Source organism: Brassica oleracea, chromosome C6 (genome assembly GCF_000695525.1).
Source record: "Brassica oleracea var. oleracea cultivar TO1000 chromosome C6, BOL, whole genome shotgun sequence".
In the NCBI taxonomy this organism is placed as follows: Eukaryota; Viridiplantae; Streptophyta; class Magnoliopsida; order Brassicales; family Brassicaceae; genus Brassica; species Brassica oleracea.
In genome coordinates, this window is record NC_027753.1 from 18244089 (window position 1) to 18271570 (window position 27482).

General features: G+C 35.6%; 2 protein-coding genes across 5 annotated transcripts; one reads left to right on the top strand and one right to left on the bottom strand.

Annotated features, from left to right (window-relative positions):
• The first annotated feature begins 4697 nt into the window (after positions 1–4697).
• LOC106299982 (CCR4-NOT transcription complex subunit 1-like) lies at positions 4698–17822 on the top strand. Of its 2 annotated transcripts, none has more exons than XM_013736006.1 (48): positions 4698–4893; positions 5074–5371; positions 5443–5650; positions 5732–6059; positions 6259–6375; positions 6457–6585; positions 6655–6849; positions 6937–7131; positions 7238–7375; positions 7473–7595; positions 7672–7925; positions 8026–8129; positions 8354–8448; positions 8540–8764; positions 9103–9282; positions 9354–9426; positions 9536–9603; positions 9743–9888; positions 9981–10089; positions 10164–10310; positions 10382–10429; positions 10504–10632; positions 10748–10990; positions 11067–11198; positions 11284–11369; positions 11465–11570; positions 11826–11921; positions 12018–12170; positions 12356–12538; positions 12614–12843; positions 12940–13033; positions 13120–13248; positions 13334–13378; positions 13552–13746; positions 14007–14133; positions 14218–14318; positions 14596–14733; positions 14810–14893; positions 15263–15409; positions 15496–15627; positions 15728–15775; positions 15867–16013; positions 16090–16151; positions 16283–16436; positions 16517–16708; positions 16788–16892; positions 16977–17111; positions 17192–17822. In XM_013736006.1, the coding sequence occupies exons 1-48, from the start codon at positions 4795–4797 to the stop codon at positions 17648–17650; spliced, it is 7131 nt and encodes a 2376-aa protein (XP_013591460.1). In that variant the 5' UTR covers positions 4698–4794; the 3' UTR covers positions 17651–17822. The 2 variants fall into 2 exon arrangements, with proteins under 2 accessions (XP_013591460.1, XP_013591462.1); XM_013736008.1 differs by having other exon boundaries at positions 6262–6375; positions 17192–17650.
• Positions 17823–19613: 1791 nt separating this feature from the next.
• LOC106299071 (protein LITTLE ZIPPER 3-like) lies at positions 19614–21414 on the bottom strand. 3 transcript variants are annotated; one of them, XM_013735204.1, is made up of 3 exons: positions 20738–21104; positions 20623–20646; positions 19614–20071 (listed from the first exon to the last, which is right to left on the bottom strand). In XM_013735204.1, the coding sequence occupies exon 3, from the start codon at positions 20055–20057 to the stop codon at positions 19848–19850; it is 210 nt and encodes a 69-aa protein (XP_013590658.1). In that variant the 5' UTR covers positions 20058–20071; positions 20623–20646; positions 20738–21104; the 3' UTR covers positions 19614–19847. The 3 variants fall into 3 exon arrangements, with proteins under 3 accessions (XP_013590658.1, XP_013590656.1, XP_013590657.1); XM_013735202.1 differs by lacking the exon at positions 20623–20646 and having other exon boundaries at positions 21016–21414; XM_013735203.1 differs by lacking the exon at positions 20623–20646.
• Positions 21415–27482: the final 6068 nt, after the last annotated feature.

The window sequence follows — 27482 nt, forward strand, 5'->3', positions numbered from 1 at the left end:
CTATCTATAAGATGAAACTTGTATGTTTTGTGGAAAAATTAGGAAGAGTCACATCGCCAAAAAACTTGACCACATTCTTCTTAACGACTTGTGGCAGCTTAGCTTTCCTGTTTTGTATACCCAGTTTGGAAACTCTTCAGTCTCAGATAATTCCCAATGCTGCATTGTACTTGGAAACAGATCTCGCTCCAAAAAGCTGTTTATGATCAGACGATGAGGGAATCACCCAAATATTGTAGTAATGAGTGCATCATGCACTCTATAAAGACAAGAAGGACTCAATGAAGACACATGTTGTGAGTCAAGAACTCAACATGTCGAGAGATGCGGTGCAATAATCATAAGTATTCTATTAAATTGATGCAGAGGTTGTATCACAATTACAAAAAGAATAAACACATGATATGTCTTTGAAGTAAATTTTGACACCTAAGTCGTGATTTAGCTTAGTGTGTAATCAATTAAAAGGAGAAATGGTGACATCATAATACATATCTTGTGGGCTGGGGGGGGGGGAGAGAAGAGTATATCTCGTGGTGTGATTGACGTCCTAATATGGATAGTGCATATATATGTCATTTGGGGAAAACATATATAATGAAGTATTCTATGTATGAAAACATGGTCAGTGAAAAAGAGTGGTTTTCCTTAAGTGGCAAACAAAACTAAAATGAGGAAATTGAAAATGCAAGAATGAGCTTGTAGATTTTAATTGTCTTGCATTGATGAAGTTAGTGACATAGTTGCTGATGCAAGTGTGCTAGTCATTGTGCCATGATGCGAAATGGAGGAGCCCTTTTAACAAGATATTATGAACTGTAAAAATATGAACTTGAGAAGTAAGTCTATGTCTTGATGAAGTCGTTTGCAAATGTTTCACTCAATGTCCTATGAACCATGCGACATGGAAGAGCCATTTGGGAAAGAGATTTTGAGCTGGATGAGGTGTATCAGAGTCACATTTCTACATTATAACAAGAAAATGATAAATTTATGGAAATGTCTTTATGCTTTAAAGATAATAAAGGATGATAATTCCAAAAAAAGTTGTTGTCTTTATTCATGGATTCATTGATCATATGCCTACGGTTTTGAGAAAAAGTGGGGAAGACTATGACATAACCTAAGGATTGATGGTGACCAAGTAACACTTGGATCTGATTTTATAAGAGAGTAAGAGTATGATTAATGGGGGTTATTAGGGTGAAGTTCTTAGCGGAATATAAGAAACCGTCTCTTAACTTTTAACTAAAAAAACTAAGAACCGGCTTTAAGAGCTTTTTTAGTTAAAAGTTAAGAGACGGTTTCTTATATTCCGCTAAGAACTTCACCCTAATAACCTCCATTAATCATGCTCTAACTCAAGGTTGAATGTTATTTTTGTTTGTCAACTGCCCATTTAACTAGACCAAGTTTTGGCCAGACAAGACATTTCTCCAAGGGGGCACCACAATCTGAATGTGTCTGATCTATATGGGAGAAAATAATGTCTCTGGTTTAGCCTCTTTCGCTAATGAGTCCGCCCATCCATTTCTGCTCCGGGAAATATGAAGCGGGCTCACATTCTTAAAGTTATCCTATAGATTCCAAAACTCATTAATCTCTGAAGTAAATGTTGGCCATTTCATCAGGTGTGTAGTCATATCAACTAGATTTGAATAGTTGGTCTCGAAAATGATCGAGGAGATCTTCATGTCTCTCACACATGAAGCTGCACAAAGTAAACATTTCATCTTAGAGTGTACGACCAAGAGGCTACTGTTACATGCGCGATCTGAAAGATTCAGTACCCATTTGATCCTAAGCTTTCTATGTATTCGTTAAAAATTTAAAATAAAAATGATGATGATCATATTATTTGAATATAACCCAATTAATAAGAAGATGAAGGAGTAGAAGATACAATATAAAATTAGAATATAATACTAGATAATTTAAAAAAACAATAGATTAATAAAGTTTTCTAGGTTTAAGTTGAGGCCATGCAATAAAAAAATCGAAAATATAATAAGATAATGAGTTTTTGAAAAACCTTATAAAAACATAAGGTCCCATATAAATATAAATTAATAATAATTTTAAATAAAATTTATAAAAATATAAATAAAAATATTGTATTTTTTATTCATAGTGAATGTTGGGCCTGATTTCGGTCAATCAATGATTGGGCCAAAGATAACAACGGGATCGGTTAAGAGAAGTCCGACCCAATATCAAGGAGAAGACGAAGTCAACACGTCAAAGCCGTGATCCCGAATATCTAGGAGGAAATTTTGGAGGCTCGGTAGCTATAGCCTATAAGACGAGAGAAGCGATGAAGCAAAAGGACACATGAAACCCTAGCGACTTATACAAAACATATCGACCTCGATCTTAAACTCTCTCTCATTCTCACTCTCATACTTTGTATTCAATCTTAGTTATCCTTAAGTTATATTTCGATCTCATTTCACCATTGTATTCATCAAAACTTTATCAATAAAAGTCCATTTTAGTCAACCGGAATCTGATTATATCGTTGTGTTTTAAAGATATCGTTGTCCACATTATTTTCTTCCATAATCTTTACAAACAATCATTATCAAATACTGAGTGTGAGTTTTAAGATCCACAATGAAATTTATCTTTAATTTTTCTAACCAGTTCAAAATATTTTGATGTTATTTTGTCATTTACACCTAAATTTATTTAAATTTCATGAATACATTTTTATACATCAAATAATTTAATAAAAATAATTAAATTTTGTATTTTAATCAATATATATACCTTTAAATAAATTTTCTTCTTATTTTTACATAAAACGTAATTCAAAATTATATAAAAATTCTATAAATTTATAACTATATAAATTAATAAAATATCATAGTTTCATTTTATTAATTGATAATATTTTTTGCTATATATACTTTTGTTGAGTCAAAATATTTGAAATATTATATTGATTTTTCATCCAAATATTCAAGCCAAATCAATTTTTGTTACATTTAGGTATTTAAGTATACTTTATATAAATTTATATCTTCTATCTTATTTTATTTTAGATTTTGAAAAATTTAAAATATTTCAAAATAATTTGAACTGGTTATTTGAATCCGAAAAGATCCGAACAGAAACCAAGGGAGTGACTGGAATGAACTGTAGATTTATATTTTTGGTTGTAGAATTTAATCTGTAGGTTTATTTGCCGTAGATTATTTTTCTATAACTTTGTAAAACACTATTTTTTTTTGGAAATAAAACTCTCTACAACCATATTTTGCTTTTATAGAGATTATTTTGCTGAGAGTTTATAAAGAAAAAAAAATTTGATTGGTTGACATATATAACTCTAAACTAAATTTCGAATGTCCTGAGTATCTACGGCCGCAACCAATCATCCCATCTCCAGATCAATATACTTTAACATATCCAAACCGAACGCGTATAGGCAGCCCTCAATCCTAAGTAAAACTAAAACTTGACCCGCGCGACCGCGCGAGTATTTAATATGTGTTTGTATTTAATGATATATTTGTTAATGTAGTCATATTTGTAAATGTAAATGTTATATTTGTACTTAATTTTATATTTTAGCATTTTAGCGTAAAATGTATCACCGAATATTAGGTATTATATAAAAAATCTAACATTTATATAATAAGATCCATGTCTTAAATATATAACGAACAAATTTTTTAAATAAAAAGTACGAAAATAGACAATTGTGAATTAGCATGCTATTTATAAATGAATCATTAGCTATAATATTTGTCAGAAAATAAAATGATTGTTAAACTTCTATCAAATTTGGAAAATATACAAATTAAGATTTAAATTTGTAAGAAAAAAATTGAAAATAAAAATTTGATGTAACTGATAAGAAATTATAAATGAGTTTAAATTTGTGTACATTTAAACCACGACCTTGCGGATGTTTGCTTTTATTTTTGTAAATAAATATTTATTTTTTCTAAGTGATAATATGTATTTTAAAATTTTACGTGTGTTAAATAATTATTTAATAAGATTTATAAGCATAATAATTTTATAGTTTATATTTTTTTTATTGTTTTTATCTTGTAAACCGTCAATTGTATTACCACCATTTTTAGAATATGATCCGTGTATCTATACAAATGATTTATTTTATTTTATTTTGGATCAAAATTTTATGAGAATGTCTAATAAATTATTTTATATACATGGTAAATTTGTAAATAATTATAATGGTGCATGTAATATATTTATATTGGTAAGAAGAAGAATTTGTTCAAGAAAAAAAGAAGAGTAACGTGAATTGTGGGGGAGAATGAGACAAAATTTAACTTATATTGTTACATAAATATTTTGTATATATTATTGATATTCATTAATGTTTATAATATTAATATTACATAGATAAGTTAAAAGTTTTATATTGAATTGATTGTGAATTTAATTTAGGAAATGTTTTATTAATTTTGAAAAAGACATGGAAAGCATAGAATTAGGAGTAATTATTACTTAATTAATTTTGAAAAAGACAAAAATTACTTAAAAATAGGTTCATTTAATTATTTCAGTGGCATTAAGTTGTAAATATGGTGCAAGTTTAAGGTTAGTCTTGCTTCGTTTTAATAGATTAAGATTAGATGGTTGTTAAGGAAGGGCCCATTATGATAAAGGAAATGGGCTTAAGAAAGGCGGTCAGAGGCATAAATATAGGTGGCATTATCGGGGAAGAAGCCCCCATAACCCAGAAATTGGACGATCAAAATCTCTGAAAAGATCTTGCTTGTGAATCCCTAGCTCCCCCACCCCTCTCGGATCGCCATGTCGATGACTCCGTCCAAGGTCGCCGGCCATACCCGGTTCTTACTCGAGCACTTTAATGATTCCGATGTCGACTCAATCGCCCAAGAGATCTGTCAGGTAGCCTCTCTGTTGCTTTCAAGTGGCTGTCTGCTTCTTATTTTCTTATAATTATAATTTAGATTATATCCTCTGTATTTGGTCGAGTCCCTACGCCGTGCTCTCAGATCAGCAAAGTTCAATCCCTAGGAGAAATGCCCTTTTGAGTTTCGTTTTGCTTTGCTTGTTCATTTTTGGCAGTTGGTTGATTATGGTGTTGAGGCAAGCATCCCAGTGCTCAAGACGTGCGTAGATTGCTTCACCGTCCGGAGAAGCCACCCTAATACGCTGCAGCTTGAGAAGCTGTTAGCCTTGGTCTTCAAACGTGTCCTCAAATTGTCTAATCTCGGAACCCTGCTTTCTCACGCACTCCAAGATGCTGACGTCACTCCAGAATTCGTTCATGATTTGGCAACTGCATTGGGCTTTTCAGTCTCTGATAAGATTACCTTTGCTCTGGCCCTGGTCGATTTTGAAACTTCTCATGCTAAGACTAGTGGTAAAATAAGATATCATTTTGAGCTTTATTCTTCCCATTCTCCTCCTTAATGATCGTTTTTTTTTTTGCAGGACGAAACTTATTATTGGCGGAGATTGAGCAACTCTGTGCTAACAATGGCCAGATTGAGTCAACTGAGCAAATTCAGAACGTTGTTTTGTTTCTCCAGACATCCGAAGACCTCTCCGGGCATTTGGAGTCCTTCCTACAGCTTCTGTCTTCCTCTCAACCTAGAGATGACTTGTCTTTTGCACTTACGCCTCTCCTTTCTCAACACAGGTGTGTGGCTTTCCTCTCTTATCTCTTTTCCGGTCCATTTGTTCAGATTGTAAGACTCTAAGCTTTTCTCTTGTGATGTAGGAGCATTGATTCTGCTGAGAACGACTATGATGCTATCCTCACTGAAATCGATAAGGAAATTGCTGTTGGAGATCTCATTGGAGAATTAGGCTGTGGTTTCACTGCTGATGCCCAACAATGCAAACAGCTCTTGTCTAGTTTCGCACCCCTAAGAGAGGCTACTATCTCAAGAATTCTTGGTCATGTGGCTCGTACCTCTGCTGATCTTGAAGATAATCACACCACCTTTTCAACATTCAGTCTGGCCGTTGGTTGCTGCATTCCAACTGATCTGCCCACGCCAACGTCGTGGAATGTTGATATCTTGATTGAAACAATCAAGCAGCTTGTAAGTCATCTTAAACCCTAGTTTATACTCTGTTAAATCAATATCGTTTATATCTTCAAGACTTCCTTTCAGTATTTATATTAATCCTTTTGTGACTAGTGTGCATAATCATCTTTTTTTTTATCAATGGATTTAATGAATCATGTAGGTTACTGGTTCATTTTTATTTGGTTCATGCTTTTAAGTTTTTCTGCTAAAGCAGGCTCCTGGCACAAGCTGGAGGAAAGTAATCGAGAATCTCGACCATAGTGGATTTGACATCGCTAATATGGAGTCTTTCTCGTTTTTCATGCGACTATATAAAACTGCTTGCAAGGTGTGTTCTCATACTCTCTAATTTGACTGGCCACTTCCACTGTTGTAGTGTTGTTTGAGCGTGTTAAACTGATTATTGCAGGACCCATTTCCTCTTGATGCTGTATGTGCTTCTGTCTGGAACAATATGGAAGGTCAATTATCCTTTCTTAAGCATGCAATAGCAGCTCCACCAGAAGTATTTACCTTTACGCATTCTCCAAGGAAGCTGGTGAGATACCACACGTCTGTGAGCTGTTCGTTCTTGATACTGCCACTATTCTGACCTTCTGTTTTCCAGGCATATATTGATAATATCATGCACAGCCATGATCAACAATTAGGAGTTTCCAATCAAGCATGGCTCTCTCTTGATCTCTTAGATGTACTCTGCCAACTGGCCGAGAGAGGTCATACTGTTTTAGTTAGTTCGATGCTCCAGTATCCACTCACACATTGTCCTAAAACATTGCTTCTTGGAATGACTCACGTCAAAGTAACTTTCCTTGACTGGTGTTTGGTGTTGTATGCTCGTAACCTTGACTTTTTTCGTTTGGCTAAGTATGATAACCCTTTGTTGTAGACCGCCTATAATCTCATCCAGCGAGAGGTGGTATCTGCTATTCTTCCAGTGCTAATAACGAATTCCCAGGATAGTGGTTTCATTCTCAAGCTCTGGCATCAGAATGCTGAGCTCGTTCTGTGGGGGATTTTAAATGCCCAAAATCTTAAATCAGACGGCATACTCAGAATAATTGAAATCTTCCATGAGCTTAAGGTGACAATGTTGTATTAAAAATTTGTGACAGTTACATATGATTTGTTCCTTACATTAGATTCTCTGTACCTATGAACTAATCATTGTGGTTTTAATTTCATTTCAGATTTTCTCTGTTGTTTTAGAATCAGTTCCAGTCTCATTCAGCATCAGATTGGCAGTCCTTGCCTCACTGAGAGGCTTTTTGGACATTGAGAACTGGTTGCCAAACTGTCTGTATGTGTATAAGGACCTCTTTGCTGAGGTAACATATTTTCTCACAGTTAAAGTTCTATTACTGTAATATTTTTAGGGATGAGGATCGTATCTAACATTTAAAATTAATGTTTTTCCATCTTCAGGAGTGTCTCAAATTTGTCAAGTATGTGCATTTTAGCGAATCAGAGGATTTTACTTCCAAGCATTTTCATCCTTCGGATCCTTTATCAGATCTTCATTTGGATGCAACGACTTTGCTTTTGAAAGTTAGTTAGGATCCTTTATTTGGCTAGTCTGTTGCTTCATGTCTATTGGGATTAATTTGTTCGAACATTATTCCAGGTTTTGAAAGCTCATGATAATGTGATTACTTCATCTCAACTAGTCGAAGAGATGGAAAAGGTCAATTCAGCAATCTTGGATTGTAATTCGAAACTGCAGAATGGGGAGGCTAAAGATTCCTCAGTTCCCAGTCCATACGGAGAAGATGTTGAGGAGGAAGCCAACGCTTATTTCCATCAAATGTTTTCCGGTCAGTTGAGTGTTGATGCAATGGTTCAAATGCTATCTCGATACAAGGAGTCTTTGGTTCAAAGGTTTGATAATGGCAAACTATACATTGTTGATATTTAATTTATCATGTCAAGTTTGCCAGCTTCACATTCAAAAAGAAAATCATGATTTTATGTTTGACAGGGAAAAATCAATTTTTGAATGCATGATTGCTAATCTGTTCGAGGAGTATCGTTTTTTCCCCAAGTATCCCGAGAGGCAGTTGAAAATAGCTTCCGTCCTCTTTGGTGAGTGGGTCTTCTATAGGATGTTTTACTTTATGTAGTGGGAGGATGCCGTAATTTAGTTTGTTCATGCTATTGTGTCTAGTCCTCAACCAGGGCAACCACTTGCCAAGTTTGTTATGCAAAATGATGATGTTTCAGAATAATTTCTTGAATTTGAAAATTACCAGTGATATGTTATTTGAGCATCTCTTCTTCGATTCTGTTTCGACCTGTACAAATTTCAGGTTCTGTTATTAAGCACCAGCTTGTTAGTTCCATCACACTGGGGATGGCACTGCGTCTAGTCTTGGATTCTTTGCGTAAGCCTGCAGATTCTAAAGTATGGATTTTGTTGTGAATTTATTCTGTCTGCCGGCCTTTTTTTTCACTGTAAGAGATCTGTCATCTTCTTTCTTTCCTGATTCCTGCAGATGTTTCTGTTTGGAAGCAAAGCCCTGGAACAGTTCGTGAATCGTCTTGTTGAATTGCCTCAGTACTGCAACCATATTTTGCAAATATCTCATCTGCGTAGTACTCATCCCGAGTTAGTCGCTGTTATTGAACAAGCACTTTCAAGGATATCATCTGGTAATTTGGAATCAGATGCTTCGTTTTCGCACCCTGGTCCTTCACAGTCTCTCCCTGGAAATGGCGAGGTATAATGTTGATATAAAAGTATAATGTTGATATAAAAGTTTTCTTTTGACTGTCTACGCGCCTGAAGGTCTATTTTGATATCTTCTTGTCAGTACTTGTCTTGCCGTTCTTAGGTATTTTAAAAATCGCTAGAGTTATCTATTGAAAACGGGAAGAAATGCTTTATCTTTTCTATTTCCATTCTCATGAAAATGTTTAGGTCAGCTCTGCAGCAGTTATATAGATACTATAAACTTCTCGTTGTCTCAATATCTTTCTTGACCGTAAATTGACTTCCAGAACTAAGGCGAAAAGGAAATTAACACATTGTTTCTGTTTTTTTTTTAAATATTGTCAGTTTAGTGTTTCTGGAATTGGCCAGTCTCCACTCCAACTTCCTTCTCCTGTACAGCCTCAACAGAAAAATGAAGTGCATATTGATGACCGCAGCAAAGTGCCAAGTGTGCCATCTATCGAAACAAAGCCACTTCTGCCCTCGTCATCTAGCAGTTCTGCTGATGTTTCTGTCATTCCTAAGGTGATTGCCTTCTCTTCTGTTTTCTTATAGGTGGGTTGAGGAGTTTGTAATCTTACTAGTAATCCTTGCAGAATCCTGGCATTTCGACTTCTTCATTGACCTCAGCTGGTTTTGTTCGTCCAGCTCGTGGAGCCACATCAACGAGTAATCTCTAGTCGACTTAATTTTATAACTATTCTTTTAAAAATATGATAGAAAATATAGTTGTGTTCCTATGGAGAGAAGAAATAATTTTAATACTCGATTATCACAGGGTTTGGCTCTGCTTTGAACATAGAAACCCTGGTTGCAGCAGCAGAGAGAAGGGAAAACGCAATAGAGGTACCTTCTATGCTGTGCATCTAGTTAGCTGTGCATACATTTTGAATTATTCGCTTTTGGTTACATTGCATAATGAATTGTCAGCATGCCAGCTGTCTACTATCTAGTATGAATAATAAGAATAAGTCTTTCTTTTCAGGCTCCACCTTCAGATGTCCAGGACAAAATATCTTTCATAATCAATAATATCTCTATAGCTAACATTGAATCTAAAGGGAAAGAGTTCGCTGAGATTTTATCTCAACAATACTATCCTTGGTTCGCACAGTATATGGTTATGAAAAGGTACGGATGGTTGTCTTTTATGTTTGCAGTTTATGTGAGGTTTCCTGTGTGCTCTTCTTATTGTTTTCCTGCGTGTGTTAAATTCCTGATAGAGCGAGCATCGAGCCCAATTTTCACGATTTGTACTTGAAGTTCTTGGACAAAGTTGATTCCAAGCTGTTGTTTAAGGAGATACTCCAAAATACATACGAAAATTGCAAGGTAATGATTTGTTGTGATGGGTGTTATTTCTGTTTAGCAATTTTTTCACTTCCTTACATTCTTTGGTTGTGCAGGTTCTGTTGGGTTCAGAGCTCATAAAGTCAAGTTCTGAAGAGCGATCTCTGCTTAAAAATTTAGGCAGCTGGCTTGGAAAGTTAACGATTGGAAGGAATTATGTTTTAAGGGCGCGAGAAATTGATCCAAAATCCTTGATTGTGGAGGTTCTTGCTTCTATTTCCTTCAAACTTGTTATTTGTAGATAATGAAGTTTGTTTCTCTTCTCCATTTGCAGGCGTATGAAAAAGGGTTGATGATAGCAGTCATTCCATTCACTTCGAAGGTTGGTGATGGTTGACTATTTTTCCTAGCTGTTACAGGGTTGATGTCCTGAATTCTAATTTTCGGTTACTGCAGGTTCTGGAGCCATGCCAAAACAGTATTGCGTATCAGCCTCCCAATCCTTGGACAATGGCTATACTCGGGTTGCTTGCTGAGATTTATTCGATGCCAAACCTAAAAATGAATCTGAAGTTTGACATAGAGGTATCTGTTTTAGTAGTGAATTTAGAAAGACGATTGTTCCTCTTGAGAAGCAACGAGTTGTTTTACATCTTTTTTCTGCGTGTATTCAGCGTCTTATTCTCTTCTTTCTGTTCAGGTTCTATTCAAGAACCTTGGTGTTGATTTGAAAGAAGTAGCGCCAACTTCCCTTCTAAAGGATCGGAAGAGAGAAATAGATGGGAATCCTGATTTTAGTAACAAAGATCTTGGAGTAGCACATATATCTCAGTCCCAGATGATCTCGGAGCCTAAAACAATTTCTCCTCTTAAGCAAATAGATCTACTTCTTGATGTTGCAAATTCATCTAATACAGACGCTCCCTCGCAGTTATTGTCACAGGTTACTTTTTGTTATTGACCTATAGTGTCAGTCTTTAGTTATGAAAAATATTTAGCTCCTTGCCTTTTCTTTTCAGTATGTAGCCCCTCAACGTGCTTATACTAATACTTCGGTGGAAGACGAAAAAGTTGTAACTCTAGGCTTGTCTGATCAGCTCTCGTCCCCACAAGGACCGTTCCAGTCGACTCCTCCCTTTTCTGTTAGCCAGGTATGATTATCATTCTATGAATGTCGATCAAAGATTCAAAGTTATTGGTTCAAACTGCTTCAACTATTGATATGATGGTCAGCAGCTGTCAGCAGCACTTCCGAACATTGGAAATCTTGTTGTTATCAATCAGAAATTAAGCGGATTTAGTAAGCACTTTCCATTTCAGAGGTTTGTGACTAATGGTCTCCTACTGGTGAAATCATTATGTATGTAGTGCATTGAAGGTATTTTATTTGACATTCTAAACTTTTGTTCATTGTCAGAGTGGTACCACTTGCCATGGACAGAGCCATCAAGGAGATTGTGTCTGGTGTTGTTCAGCGAAGTGTTTGTATTGCTTGCCAGACAACAAAAGAGCTTGTGCTCAAGGTAAGGCAATCTGAACTTGCCTGCCTTTCTTTTAGCTTCTTGTTTCGAATACTTTCCTTATCCCCATTCGTTTTCCATCATCTTCACTCCACAGCTAAAATTATTTGCTTCCCATCTATCACAAGCGTCAGTTTCTAGATCAGTTTTGCAGTATTGCGTGTATAGTTTGTTGCATCTCTTGTTTTCTAAAGCAAACAATCTCCTGGTTTTAATCCTGTATATTTATCGTACCTTCATTTTCTTCTTGAACTCCAGGATTATGCCTCGGAACCAGATGAGACACGTATATATAATGCAGCTCACTTGATGGTTGCTAGTTTAGCTGGGAGTTTGGCTCATGTGACGTGCAAGGTTTTTCCTGCTTATGAGGCTTTGATTCTTATGCTATAATATTCAACCAGCTCTGTTTTTCCTTTCTGATTTTTGTGCATTCTCTGGTATTTGTAGGAACCCCTGCGCACTTCAATTTCGGGTCATCTACGTAATTCGCTACAGGGTCCGAATATTAATAATGAAGCTCTTGAACAAATTGTTCAACTTGTCACCAATGACAACCTTGATTTGGGTTGTGCTGCCATTGAGCAGGCGGCTACAGAGAAGGTTTGTGTTAGATATTAGATCCCGATTTTCTGTTCCATCTTTTAGCTTATTTTATTTTTAAAATAAACGGAATAGAGTGCAGGCACTTCCCTTTACTGAGGAGAAAGCCTTCTTGTTACTTCTTTGTCTATGGATGAGCCTCCCTTTTAAAGTTTAGTCATATATTTATGTCCGTGCCCGTACAGGCAATACAAAATATTGATGCGGACATTGCCCAGCAATTATCGTTGCGGAGAAAGCATAGAGATGGTGTTGGGTCCTCCTTTTTTGATCCAAACATGCGAACGCAAAATTCTGGCAGTTTTATACCTGAGTCCCTCAGCCCAAAACCGGGACAATTGTCCCTTTCTCAACAGCGCGTTTATGAGGTACTGTTTTGAACTGTTAGTTGCCTATGTTATATTTTGTATTTGTATAACTAAGCGATACATGTACATTTTTAGGACTTTGTTCAACTTTCTTGGCAAAAGCAGTCAGCCCAAACTTCACACGGTTTATCCGTTGCTTCAAGCTCATCCGGCGATGTTGGGCTTGGTAATGGTTATGGTCCAGTATCAGGAAAAAATGCTTCGGACTTCGAGTCTAGTGCTGGAAATGATCGGACGGATATGGCCTACTGGGCATCAGATACTTCTATGGAGGGTTTTCAATCCTCTCCAATTTCACTTTTAAGGTGCTTTGCTGTCGCATATGGATAAAACTGTTTACATTTCTTCTCTCGTTCTGCACAGCTGATATGTTGACATTTTCATCTTGCCTCTATCCAAAGCTCACAAGTTGATCCAGCAGCCGGTCTTCAATTCTCTAAATCCCTTTCGACCTCTGAATTGAGCCTGGTTGAGTCCTCCGAGGCCGCTATGAAAGTGAGAGTACTGTCTTTTTTTTTTCAGTTTTTGACTCCTTGGGTTAATATTGAATTACTAAGTTGTGCTTTCTATTTATACACAAGGAAACTGGATCATCATTGCAAACGTTGACTTCATCTGCTACCATGGAGCGTCTTATTGGAAATAATACTCCACAGCCTTCTCTGTCCACGAGAGATGCATTGGACAAGTATCATATTGTTACTCAGGAGGTTAGTACAATAGCAATTATGTTTTTTGAAAACCAATTTTGGGGTCTCTATATCGCATGTGATTGACTTCTTTAACCTGTTTCAGATGGAGAACTTAGTGGCTAATAATGCAGGAGATGATGAAATTCAGGTACTTGATTTCCTAGTGCCTAAGTGGTTGTAGTGAAGTATCGTTTTCCATTTATGCTCACCTAGAAGTAATGGAATCATGAGTTAATGTTTTAAACCTTTTTTAATTTATGCAAATGGTTATTGTGGTTTCATCTGATGTCAAATTAAATAATGATCTCATTGATTTTCCAGGCTGTAGTTTCTGAGGTTCCTGAAATCATCCTCAGATGTATAAGCAGAGATGAAGCAGCGTTAGCTGTTGCTCAAAAAGCTTTCAAGGCTCTTTATGAGAATGCATCAAGTAACCTTCACATCAGTGCTAACCTAGCAATTCTTGTGGCTATTCGTGATGTTTGCAAGCGTGTTGTTAAAGAGCTCACTAGTTGGGTATGTCAACGACTTGTTCAAGATCCAAGTATTCATTTACTTTACTTCATACTTCATATGTGCTTTAATTTCAGTTGCTTCTGATATTTCTCCAAATATGCCTGTATTTCCTGGCATATCAAATCATATAAGTAGTAGATTATCTCCCATAGTGGAGCTACTGATAAAATATATGACGTGAACTTTCTTGAAACTTATGAGAATTTTTTCTGGGATTTCCAGTTATGCTTATGTAACTTTCTTGAAACTTATGGACACAGGTGATTTATTCAGACGAGGAACGGAAGCTCAACAAAGATATTACTATTGGTCTTATCCAACGCGAGTTGCTTAACCTAGCGGAGTACAATGTCCACATGGCGAAGCATCTTGATGGAGGGAGAAACAGTATGCTGAACAACAAATATTTGTGTGATTGTATTTTCAAAAAAGTTGTAAATGAAAGTTGCTAATTATTTGTTTGCTGTGCAGAGAGCGCCACTGACTTTTCTATTTCTCTACTCCAATGCCTGGTCACTGAGAAGTCGAGTGTCATTTCAGAGCTACATAGCCTTGTTGATGCACTGGCCAAGGTTACAATTTTAACTTTATCCGGCGGTTGCTATTGCATTCTTGCATATTCTTTTTCAGTTCTACGATTAATAAGACCTCTTCTAAATAATGACAATTAATAGGTGTGTCAAAACACAACTTGGGATTATGTTAAAAAAAAAACCTTTTTTTGCTAAACTGACAGATCGTGATCGTGTTTAGGTTAACATTTTGTCTGGATGTTATATTTTGCATGTTTAAGAAATTGGCGTTATCACATGGTGACCTTGCGCATTTGTTTTCCTTGTTTGGCTGTAGCTTGCGGCAAAATCTGGATCTCCTGTCTCGTTGCAACAACTCATTGACATCATACGAAATCCGGTTACTAACACAAGTGGTCTCAGTGATAGTGCAACTGAAAACGAGATCAATGATATGCAATCAAAGGATGAAAAGGTTTGAAATGATTTCATTACCCATGTTGCTTGTAATCACTCTGTAAATTCATTTGCCATGTTGGCTCTGTTATCAGGTTGTATGCAATACCATCGCTAACACAGAAGATAATACCAGCTTTGAATATGTGGAATCAGGTTCTACGGATTTCCGGAAACGGGTAATTTTTCTGCATGTTACTAGCTTGAAGAATTTTGCATTTTTTCTTGAAATTGGGAATTGCATAAACCTAAAAATTTTCACTTGCAAAAGAGTAAATCAAAAGCTGAAATGTTTGCCCCAGCACAATCAAGTTGCAGGCTATAAATAACGATTTGTGTTTCTGTGTAGCTACTATCATCACTAAATTTTCATGTTTTTCTTCATAACGGTTGTGATGTGTGTATATGAAATATAATTTCCACGATAATGCTATTTTCTCCATTAAATATAGATATATGTGTTTACTTATCTCTTCAGTTCTATGTTTGATACAAACATCTCTTGTATGTGTTTTTCATCTTCTTCTTTTCTTGGGATGGTTCGGCAGGTGTCCACGCTTTTTAAAAACTGGTATCAAGTCTGCGAAGTTTCGGGTGCAAATGAAACCGCTTGTTCAGAATATGTCTTGCATTTGTATCAGACTGGACTACTTAAGGGAGACGATACAACAGAGAGTTTTTTCCGAATTCTTCTGGTGATTTTAACCTTTTAAGTTTTCTTAGCATCTACTTTTTTTAAAATTTTGAAAGACCTAATTATTTATTTGATTGTTCTGTTTAGGAACTTTCTGTTGCTCATTGTATATCTTCTGAAGAAATTAGTTCTGGTGCTGTGCAATCTCCTCAGCAAGCTCAGAGTCCATCATTCCTTATCATCGATATTTTTGCAAAGCTTGTTTTTTCGATCTTGAAGGTAAGTGCTCATGAGTTTTTTTTATGTCGGGCAGCGCGGATGAGTAAGCCCAAGATTCATTGCCGGCTAAGTTGTTTTCTTTTGTTTTGTATTTATTCAGTATTTCCCTGAACAAGAGTCTAGCAGCAAGTTTTTTCTTCTTTCGGAGGTTAGGGGGACACCTTAACTTAAAATAAATTCGACTTTTAGTATTATTGGTGGAAAAAGTGAGTGGGTTTGATATTAATTACTGGTTGCAGATCATGGCTGTCACTGTGAGATCTATTCAAAAGGACGCAGAAGATAAAAAGGCATCACTCAGTCCAAGACCATATTTTAGATTGTTCATCAACTGGCTGCTGGACTTATGTTCCCTGGATCCTGTGACTGATGGTGCAAACTTTCAGGTGCGTGCGTGCGTTTTCTTTTCCTTTGAAGTAGTTGCTATTTATTGCTATCACTAACATCCATCGTTTATTTCAGGTTCTAACAGCTTTTGCTAATGCATTCCACGCATTGCAGCCTCTGAAGATTCCCGCTTTCAGGTTAGAACAGAACGCTTTTTCATTAAAAGTGGAAATTCCTGTGTCGTCGAATGAGATTCATGTGGTTAACATATGTATCTTCTTTTCTTTGGTTGATCAAATTGTGTGTTTTATATTATTTTTTTTTTCAGCTTTGCATGGTTAGAGCTGGTCAGCCACAGAAGTTTCTTGCCCAAGCTACTTACAGTAAATGGACAGAAAGGTTGGCCATATGTTCAACGCCTGCTGGTAGACTTACTCCAGTTTCTTGAGCCATTTTTGAGAAATGCGGAACTCGGAGGACCGGTTTGTAGCTTTCTTCTTTCTTTGTAATGCATATGCAGTAAAACACTGAGGATGGTAACTTAAAAGTGGTTTGTATGCAGGTTCATATCCTATATAAAGGGACGCTGAGAGTGTTGCTGGTGCTGCTTCATGACTTCCCAGAGTTCCTCTGCGATTATCATTTTACTTTCTGTGATGTGATTCCTTCAAGTTGCGTACAAATGCGAAATATTATACTAAGTTCTTTTCCACGGAACATGAGGCTTCCAGACCCATCTACCCCAAATTTAAAGGTTTAAGATTTGATTGATAGTGCTGCAGCATATGTTCATTATTTATTTGTAAAGCTGATATATATCTTGTTAACTGCAGATTGATTTGCTGCCTGAGATAGTAGAAGCTCCGTGTATTCTATCTGAGGTTGATGCTGCGCTAAAAGCAAATCAAATGAAGAATGACGTGGAAGAGTATCTCACTGTAATAGATCATCTGATTCTTCATTTGAATTATGATTTCTCCCTTTGGCAGGATTAAATATACCATTATATTATTTTGCTGCAGTCGAGGCAACATGATACAACTTTCCTAAGTGAGTTGAAGCTGAAGCTACTTGTCTCGTCCAGCGAGGCTAGTTCAGCTGGAACTCGTTACAATGTACCATTGATCAACTCGCTGGTGTTATATACTGGAATGCAGGTATGGTTCTGACATTACTAATACTGGAATGCAGCCTTAGTTTTTACTAAAAGGAAAATAAATGTATATTCTTCTTACAGGCTATTCAGCAGCTACAACAGGCGGGTGAGACAGGGGCTCAAAATGTGGTGGCCTTGCATATGTTCAAGTATTTAAGTGTGGAGCTTGACACAGAAGGGCGGTATCTGTTCCTAAATGCAATCGCCAATCAGCTTCGATATCCAAACAACCACACTCATTACTTCTCCTTCATCATGCTCTATCTCTTCTTGGAGTCTGACCAGGTGGTCATACAGGAGCAGATAACAAGAGTGTTGCTGGAAAGGCTAATTGTGAACAGGCCGCATCCATGGGGACTCCTGATAACGTTCATAGAGCTCATAAAGAATCCAAGGTATGGCTTCTGGAAACATGGCTTCATCAGGTGTGCTCCTGAGATTGAGAAACTCTTTGAATCGGTGGCCAGATCATGTGGTTGTCTCAAGCCCCTTGACGAGGGAATTGTCTCCGCCGGGTGGGTCTCGGAAAACTCTCATTAGCTTTTTCAATTTCGTATTATGAATATGTATATGCATCATTCATTCCATTTGGGATTATGTTGTAACAATAGATTATATGCATTTTATTTAGTTTATTAATTTATGTCAAAATATCACCGAAAACTTTTTAGTTTTGAAAATGTAAACATGTTGAAGTTTAGTTCTACCTTCACTTCTGGGAGTTATTCGTTAAAGATAATTGATGGGGCAGTTACATATTTATTCTTATTTGAAACACGTGTTAAGTATTGGAAACAAAAAAGAAACCTCCTCTATAACTACTCGTCTATCGTGGGAGATAGACTCACCCTTGAAATCTATTTCCACCTCATTTCTAAAACCCACTACATTCCTTAGCACCTCTGTCTCTGTAACGATGTATCTTCCCCTATGTTTACTATATATATTTGAGACTATTTTATACTCATGGTTTATTGTTGTTGTTCTAATTCACAAATAAGACAAACAATAAAAGAGTGTGAAAGTTTGTGTGTTTCAATAAACATATATTGCTTCAGAAGTAGTCACACAACAACAATTATATATTTTACTTATGCTGTGTTCAATGAGCTCATCTTTCAACAGAAAGCGTTATGACTAGTTTGGTTTTGTCTTTTCTTCTTTCGGATCTCCCATGCAGCTTCTCAATATATATGGAAATACACTACTTAGATGCTTTATCTTGTATAGGTGTTAGCTAACCACGCCTTGAACATAATTCAACAAGAGGTTCAGGTAAGCAAGAAGACACAATTGAAAATATATAATATAATCCAAAATATAACAAAAATACATAATTTTCTAAAATAATTAGGAAATATTCATAAGAGTAAAATAATAAAATTCATTTATGATATTGTTTTTCACTTTTCACCAAACCAAAATCAACAATTTTTTTTTGTCAATTTAAACTATTTTTCCTTTTTGATCACTAAACTCAAATCAATAGAAATTGACAAAAAAATTGAAGAAAAACCATAAACAGAAAATAATACTTAATCAAAATTATGTTTTAAAATACAATAATCAAAAACAGAAAGTAACAAGACAGAAATAAAACAGTAACCAAAACAATTGTTCTTATTATATAAACAAGAAATCTAAAGTAATTTCATCCAAATAATTGTGTAAAGTTACAAAATAAACTTATGTCATAAATTCCAAAAAAATCATCAAGCACAATATCCTCCTTAGAAGAAGAAATGTTTATACGCGTAGCGCGACCTGCGATTAAGATTACGTTTGTTTACGTGTCGCGTGACTTGCGACTTGCGACTAAACCTGCGACCTGCGACTAAAACTATGTTCGTTTACGTGTCACGCGGCCTGCGATCTGTGACCTGCGACCAGTCGCGCGATCAAAATTTTCTTAATTCTTAGTCGCTGTTTTTTCGGGCGACTTAAATGGGAACCCGCGACTGGTCGCGCGATCAGTCGCGCGACATCAAAACGAACAACAACCTGCGACTTGCGACTTGCGACCAATCGCAGATCGCATGTTACGCGACAGCAAAACGAACAACAACCTGCGACCTGCGATCAGTCGCAGGTCGCAGGTCGCACGACATGTAAACGAACACGGCCTAAGATCCCACATAACTTGGGTTCGATGACCACCTGCGACCTCTTTAATTGTTTTTGAAACCAGTCTAATTCACTCACGGGTCTGCCACCGAGCAGAGTGAGCTGCTTACTGAAATGTAAAATCAGTTTGATAAATTATTGCATCAGTCCAAACATCTTAACTTCCAAAGGCTTGGTAAAGTCGTATGGACAAATTCGTTAAATATCTTATTTGGGTATTTGTTGTGGTTCACTTGAGTTGTTATAACCTTTAAAAGAATTGTTCCATTATATTTGATAAATTAATGGATAGATGTAGACTTGGCAAAATATTAAGTAGCGCAAAGGTACAATGTTGGTCCAATAATCAACCATATACTAAAACCCAAACCCCACAGAGGAAAGCAAAAGAGATCTTCAATTAACATAGAAAATGGAAACAAATGTAAAATATGACTGATAAGACTAATATAGAGACACAAGAGAGAATCTTCTATTCATAACAACCTACTAGATATACTATCTTCCTTGCATTACACCAAATAACCAACAACAACAACAACAAAACCTAGGAAGATTGGATCTTTTCTTCTACCAATTCCAAATATCTGCTCTAACATTTCTTGATTTTGATTCAGGATTGTCCAGAAGCAGAGCTTGATGGACAAAGATTCTTGTCATTGTTTGATCCACTAGGGTTCTTAGTTTTGGAGAGTTTCTGTTTGAGTTGAAACAAAAGCTGTTGGTTCTCTTGATTCAGAAGCTCAGCTTTCTTCCTTAGCCTCTCATTCTCTCTCATTATGTAACAGTTCTCCACGTATAGCTTCGAGTTTAGCCTCTCCATTGCTGGCTTTCTTTCTTCAAGAAACCAAAAAAAAATTATTGTAAAGATAAGACAAAAGAGAGTAATAATAATAAAATCAAAGCTAGCCTGTGTTATGATTATTGTTCACATTAAATCATTACATCACACATGGGTTGTGCAGCTTCACACGTCGGATGTGAGCTACACTAGGGAAGATTTTTCGTCGCATTTATTTTGTATTCGTCCAAAAATGTTAATTTCTTTCTTCTTTTAAAGAAAACAATGATCAAAGAGGGAAGAGCATGATTATAAATTGGTATGGATGAAAAAAGATAAAGAAAAGAGAGATAAAAACAAGTAATCATGATGATATGCAGTAATTATAAATGCCTTCACTTCGCTGCTTTTATTTGTATTGACAGAAAGTAATGATTATTTTTGAAACGCAACCAAGAGAGAAAAACACAGAGCAAGCTACAAAACAAAGATCATATGATAATATAAAATACAATTTATAACAAAATAAATAAAATCAGTTTTGAAATTCCACAGTGAGAACAAAGAGAAGAAAACAAATGTGTTAAAAAGAATAAAGAAATCTGACATTTTTTTGTTCTTTCGATTGCCTCTGTTTCAAAGAAAAAGATATAGATTAGAACTTTTCATCAGTTAGGGTAATAAAAAGATATAAAAAACTTTAAATAAGAAGAGGAGATAACTGATTTGTCGCCATGTTGCTTGCTTCTAGGTATGATGTTACTACATAGTTTCTCGACTTAACGTATATGTTCGCAAAAGGAACAGAAACAGAGCAAGAATATAAAACAGAACAACAAAGAAGAGGCTGAGTAGAAGAAACAAAGCAAAGAAAAAGTAGAATAGAGTAACGAAGAAGATAACAGAGCATATAGAGAAGAACCCATCTTGTGGTACAGCTTCTGGGAAGGTTGGTAAATCTTCTAGAAGATGCTGAAGAGAGATAGAGAAAAGGTTATACCTTCTGGGAAGGAGTGTTGAGACGCAGAGTAAACGAAAAGAGAGAGAGAGAAAGAGAGACAAAACTGTGTGTGTGGAAGGCAGAGGGACAAAGAGAACAAAGGGAGACACTGTCTGTTATATAGATCCCCAAAAGCTAGAGAGAGAAGGTTCTTTATCTCTCTTCTGACACAACAATCATACATTTGCGTTGTGTCTATGCATAGATGGCGGCCTCGAGTAGAGAGATGTGTGCATATTGCGTCATGTGAATGATTATTAAGAGAAGAGAGAGTGGGTTTCTTGCTTGGCTTGCTTTTCTTTCGAAATTGATCTCCAGGGATATTTTCGTAGTTGCAAAAGATCCTTCCCCAAGCCCTCTTCATCGTATCCATCCTCCAAACCGTAGGAAAATTCGTTAAAAGGGAACTAGTCCCAAGAGTACTTTTTGTAATAAAAGGCTAATTTTGTCATTGTAGTAGAGAAGGCCATCGACCTCTAAAGATTCGCAATGATGTTAAATATTGGTTCGAACCATCATCCTTCCTTCATTATTCAATTTTCAAACGTTTTGAACCATTTTTAATTTTTTTTTTTTCATTTCTCGGTTTGCTCAAAATTGGTATAGTTAATACTACACTCAACCATGGTTTAAGTTTAAATTTCTTAGGAATACAAAATCATTTTGTGCAAGAATAATGTTTGGAATTTGGACTTTTGGAGCTCCAGACCTAGAAAAAATAATCATGGATAATGGATTAGAAGTGTAGTAGAACGTGAAACATCGTATAAACAGTAAGGTACTTATTCTTATTCTATAACTCGTTCGTTTGCCCATAACTGTAAGAAGGAAAGAAATGACTACAAATTTAACGTTTTGTAAACGGGACTACATTTTCTTGTATTATCATCTTCTACGGCTTCTTTTAAACTTTTTCATGGAATAAATTCAAAAAAAAATATTTCTAGAATAAATTATTATGTTGATTTTTAGAAGTTAAACTGAACCGAAACACAATTAGTAGTATTTTGCAAATATTAGAAGTTAAAACTGAACTGAATCATAAAATGGACACTGATATACTGGTATTTTGCAAATGAGACACACATTATATCGTTTTAAATGTTTTCGGGTTGATAAAAAACAATTCGTTTTAGGTAATTGGATAGTTTCCACGTAAGTGTTATTGATTAGAGATGTATAGCGACGATTTTAAGAAGCCGTGATGTAAAGATATGTCGCTATAATTGGCTATGAGATGATTTCTCAAAGTTAGTTACAAACTGGCAAGTGCCAATTTTCCTACATACAATTTGTTGGTCCACAACGAAAGATTGGAAGTTTTTTTTTTTTTTGTCACAAATTTTATTAATTCAAACTTAAGGCGTTACAACATTTATAACCGGAGGTATGCTCGACGGTAAGATGAACAACAATAACACGGAAACAATAAAACCTAAGATAGAAGTGTTACAAGGAGAGACTAGCTCGAAGTAGAGAGATCCGCGGATAATCTTCACTTGAATCCTTGAAACCACAGCTCGAAAGAGCTTTAGATAGTCTGAAAAAACGTTGAAATACCCTAGTGAAAGGGGTTTGAAGAGGAGTGGGAAACCAACTGAGGCTAGCGCACCCGTCAAACGAAAGAAATCAGCTCTACAACCGTCTATATTGCCTCGGGAGACTATGTGAATCTCAATACATCCGAGTAGCAAAAAGATCGATAAGCGAGATGGTGAGGCAGTTGAAATTCTTTTCTTCTCCGATTCCATTGGTGAATTTAACAGTGAAACAAACAGCATGGTTGCCATTGTCGGAGCTTGAGCAGCCGAAGTCAGAGACTTCATTAGAGTAGCTTGGTCAGAGAGAGTTGAACCATAAACTCCGGTTCTAGAGACCTTATCCGGAAGAGCAAAGGATGCCATACCCAAAAAGAAGAGGCTCATCGTGACAGTTATTGGCTCGTTGGTAGTGATGGCGAGCATCGACTTCCCCAAACAAACAATGACAAGCAGAGATAGGTGTATGAATTGGACCTTTGGCTGATGTGCAACAGTGGCAGAATCGATTGACAATTTTGACTTTGAAACCGAGTTCACCTTAGTAGACACGCTGAATATGATGAGATGTGATGATAGAGCAGAGGTTTTAAACGATCCAAGCCTTTGGACTTTGGAATTACCGTACCAGAACCAAGGAGACTTACTCAAATCAAAACGTAGCAACATGGCATCGACATGAAAGATTGGAAGTTTAAAGGGTTCAATTTATGGTATAGTTACATACAAAATTGAACCAGTCCGCCGCTGATCAAGGCTATATATAACAATACAAAAAATCACCGTTGTATAACCAATTGATTATCTTTTATTTACGTATAATATCTGCACCTTGCGCATGATAAATATTATATATATAAATTATTTTATGTATTATATATTTTTCACATCTTATAAAATAATAAATATATATTAAATAATTAAAAGTCATTAACTATTACATATATAATTAAATTAATACGAACATATAAATCAATTTTATTAATCCAAACAATATTTTTTTATTTGATAGGATATATAATTGAATTTAAATGATATTAACATATATAGTATACTTTTAATATTAATGTCTATTAAATAATGCTTTCTACTCATATGATTTTTTTATTATTTGTATTTTTTATAGCAAAAACCTTAAATTACTGTTAACAAAATTTTCATTGAGGGATTAATAGTTTTAGTAATTTATAATTTAAAAAAAAATAAGTTGTCAATGTTTGTTCAAAGCTTTAATCAAAAAAATTATTCAAAGTAAATTTCGAAATTAAAGTATTTATCTATTTTATATGGTATATAGTTTAATTTAAAGCGATATATAACAATTTTAGTAATTTATAGTTATTTTTAAAAATTTAAAATATAACATATACATAAAATATAATTTTTATTATATGGTTAATGTGGTTGTTTAATTTATTTTAATGGTTTAAAATTAAACAAATATGATAAAAGATACACTAATTTTTATCAAATTTTTATTATTCAAAATCATTAATTATCATATATACTTTAGCTACATTAGCCAATTCTGTAATCTTTATTTAAGAAAATAATAAAAAAACATTAATAATGATTTTATAGTTATTTTAATAAAAAACTTGTTATATAATTAGATGAATCAACCTATTTCTCTAATGATTTTAAGAATTTGGTGATGACATGTTGATACAAAAATAAGTTAAAATATTTCTCGATTAATAAATAGGAGATTTGCGAGACCGCCTCATTTTTAAATGTTTTATTATATAGATCCATAATTACATAAGAAACCACATAAAATAACACATACAACCAAACACATAATTAAAATTTAATAAGAACAATAAACAAAAGTATGACTTGCTATGTTTCTTCGTCGATGATCCAATGTTTTTGGAAAAGCCTTTTGACGTTTTTGCAAACATATATTTTGGCTATCTATAGCATTAGTGTAACCAGAAATATTTTGACTGGGATCATAATATATAAATTTAATATTTAAATTAAAAATATATGTTTTTGAAAAAGCCTTTTGACAATAAATATTCACACCACTAAATATAACAAATAAATTATTTTTAAATAGAAATACAAATTGTTTTTGTAAACAAAATTAACTAAAAAATAGAACTTCAATAAATAAGAGGTTATTTTCTTTTATATAGTATTAACAAAAGAACTTTTTTTAAAAAAAAATGGTTTTGAGTTCAAGTAGAGAACATAAATTTAAATATTTAAAACTATTTTTCAAAGATTTTTTAGAGATTTAGCTCTAAATGTTGTAAATTATATGGGGCCTAAGACTAATGCCTTTTTACTAACATCATAAGCACGCCACTGGCTATCTACATGCATATTTTTATGAGATTATTGGAGACCTTACCCCATAGACCATAAGCATATTAGCGACATACCTTTTCGACAGATCATCTTTCTTCCTCGTTTTACCTCTAGCCATAGACTGCAAGCTATCGTATAGAACTCTGCGGTGTGCCAGATTATTGGACTTCAACCCGCGAATAAACCGAATTGACAGCATCGGTTGGGTACAATCCCACCTATCGAGTCGCGTAAAGTTGCTTCCGGAAAACGTAGTCGACTGTGCGAATGAGGTTTTCCGGGAAAAGTAAACAATGATTCTGAGTCTTTTGCACTGTCTGTTAGACGGAACGGAGTTTACGGACCGAATGAGCGCGAATAGATGGTCCATTACCCATGGACGGTCGGGACATTACAGCGTGGATGGATCCAGTGCCGGCTCAATAGGGAGTGCGGAGGGTGCGACCGCTCCGGGTCCGGTTCAAATCTTACAATATTAGGGGCCCTAATTATTTTCATTAGCATATCTGATTTAGATTTGAACAGTATTAAAACGTTGTATCACAAATTTTTCTAGTTAAATTATTAAAGAGAATATATATATGTTTGATGCTAGTCAAAATTTCAGGGAATTTTTACCAAGTTAAAAAATTAAACTTACTATAGTGTTATAAATCATGGTGTGGATAGCCATTAACCAGGTTCGGTCTGAGACCGGCCCAATACCTAGAATATGGAGAGATGGCCGAAGCCTAGAGAGAGGAGAGAGAGAGCCGACTTCAAGAGAGAGAAAGGCGGCCACAAAGCTTGGAGAGAAGGAAACCCTTTCCTTTTCCTAGTAGATGTAATATTTCCATTATTATGTATTAGTAGTTTTCCTAATCCTAGTAAGTTTAGATTTTGTATACTTTTCATTTATCTTCATCTTGTAATCATTATATAAAGGAACCCCCATGATCATTAATAATAACACAGAAATATTCAGTATCTAAACTCTCTATTTACAACACGTTATCAGCACGATAGACTCCAAAACCCTGAGACAAAACCTAACCTAAAATCCGTCACACATAAACCCTAAATCAGGCGCAACTTAAGATCAATCTATCTCTCAAACCCTGAGGAACCAGACGACGCTCCACATATCAAATTGAAGCTCTTGACGAGGCGAATCCATTAGCGCAAACCGTTCGTCGATCAGATCTCAAACGCGCCCACACTCGCAGAAACAATACGCGGCTCCGTCTTGGTCTTTTGGAACCCTAATCCCGAAGAACCCTAAATTGTTCTTGCTTGCGTTCCGGCTTGCAAACTCCGATCAAGCTCAACTCCGATCAAGCTCAGCTTCAGACGTTCCCTGTCCGTGATCAACGTCCTCAGCCTCAGCTCAGCTTGCGTCCAGCTCAGACCAAATCCCCGACCAGACGCAACCGTCCGCGAGAAGAAACAAGCTCGCGATAGCTCTCGGCAACGCGACCCTGACTGCACGCGTTCGTCTCAGCCTCATCTCGCGACCCCGACTGCACGGGTTCATCTCAGCCTCATCTCGCGACCCCGACTGCAAGCGTCCGTCTCGACTCGAGACCCGATAGGAAGTAGACAGCTCGCGTCCGCGTCGCAGCTCGCGTCTGAGGTTCATCCGTTCATCTTGGAGGTCCGGTTTCTACAATCTGCAAAACAAAGGTAATTCAAAATCTGAAAACAAGAATCGAACCTGGTTGTTTTGTAAAGATTGAAACCCTAAAAGATAATCTCTACAACTAAAAGCCATAGGTTAAATAGATCAATCCCCTATGAGTAAATCGAAGCTCTATAAGTTTGATCTAAACCTAAGAACGAGATTGATCCATTGATCAATTAAAATCAGAACCTTAAAGGTTTTTGAATCTCAAATCAAATCCCCTTGATCAAAGACTTGAAAGATTGATTTAAAGATTAGGAATATTTACATATTGAATGTGAGTTAGGTTGCTAGATTACTTGATTCTAAAATCTAGCTGAAACATTACCAACCTTGAAATTGGTAAACTTAATTGATATGGATTGTGTGACATTGTGTTACGAAACATACCAAATGGCCGTGTAGCTTAATGCATTACTCACACTTGCGGCCTTGTGCCCTTGATTGATTAAAAGCCATGTGGCTTAGTGTATATCAAAGTGACCATGTGGCCTAGTATCCGGATGGTTATATAAACCATATTGCATCATGATCCGATCCTTAAGATCGTTGTATCTTATAATGGCCGTGAGGTATAAGCATCACAATGCAAAGCCGTATGGCCTAAGCATTATAGAGAGACTTATGAAATCATATGCACTGATTATTTAAATTGGTTGCAAGAATTCTAAATCAAGAATTGATTGATAATAAGATTTCAGATGCCGAGATTTAACCCCATGGATTATGCCATTCTAAATCTCTCTGGAGAAAATTATCTAGAATTGGCAATGAACACTTCAGTTACCCTGAAATCATGAGGACTCGGGAGGAGTATCATTCAGGGTGATTATGCAACTAGAAGTGAAAAGTTAAGAGCCATTACAATAATGCGCCATCATCTCACTAAGGAACTGAGAAATCAGTATCTACATATTGAGAATCCTCGTGATCTTTGGACATAATTAAAA

What these genes read in the sequence shown, in the direction of transcription:
- LOC106299982 (XM_013736006.1), top strand. Translation starts at nt 4,795, where the DNA reads ATGTCGATGACTCCGTCCAAGGTCGCCGGCCATACCCGGTTCTTACTC. An exon ending in CTCTCCCTGGAAATGGCGAG is followed by an intron (nt 8,765 to 9,102) that starts GTATAATGTTGA and finishes AAATATTGTCAG; the next exon opens with TTTAGTGTTTCTGGAATTGG. An exon ending in TGGCTCATGTGACGTGCAAG is followed by an intron (nt 11,922 to 12,017) that starts GTTTTTCCTGCT and finishes TGGTATTTGTAG; the next exon opens with GAACCCCTGCGCACTTCAAT.
- LOC106299071 (XM_013735202.1), bottom strand. Translation starts at nt 21,388, where the DNA reads ATGGATACGATGAAGAGGGCTTGGGGAAGGATCTTTTGCAACTACGAA. An exon ending in TCAACACTCCTTCCCAGAAG is followed by an intron (nt 20,072 to 21,015) that starts GTATAACCTTTT and finishes GGTTTCTTGAAG; the next exon opens with AAAGAAAGCCAGCAATGGAG.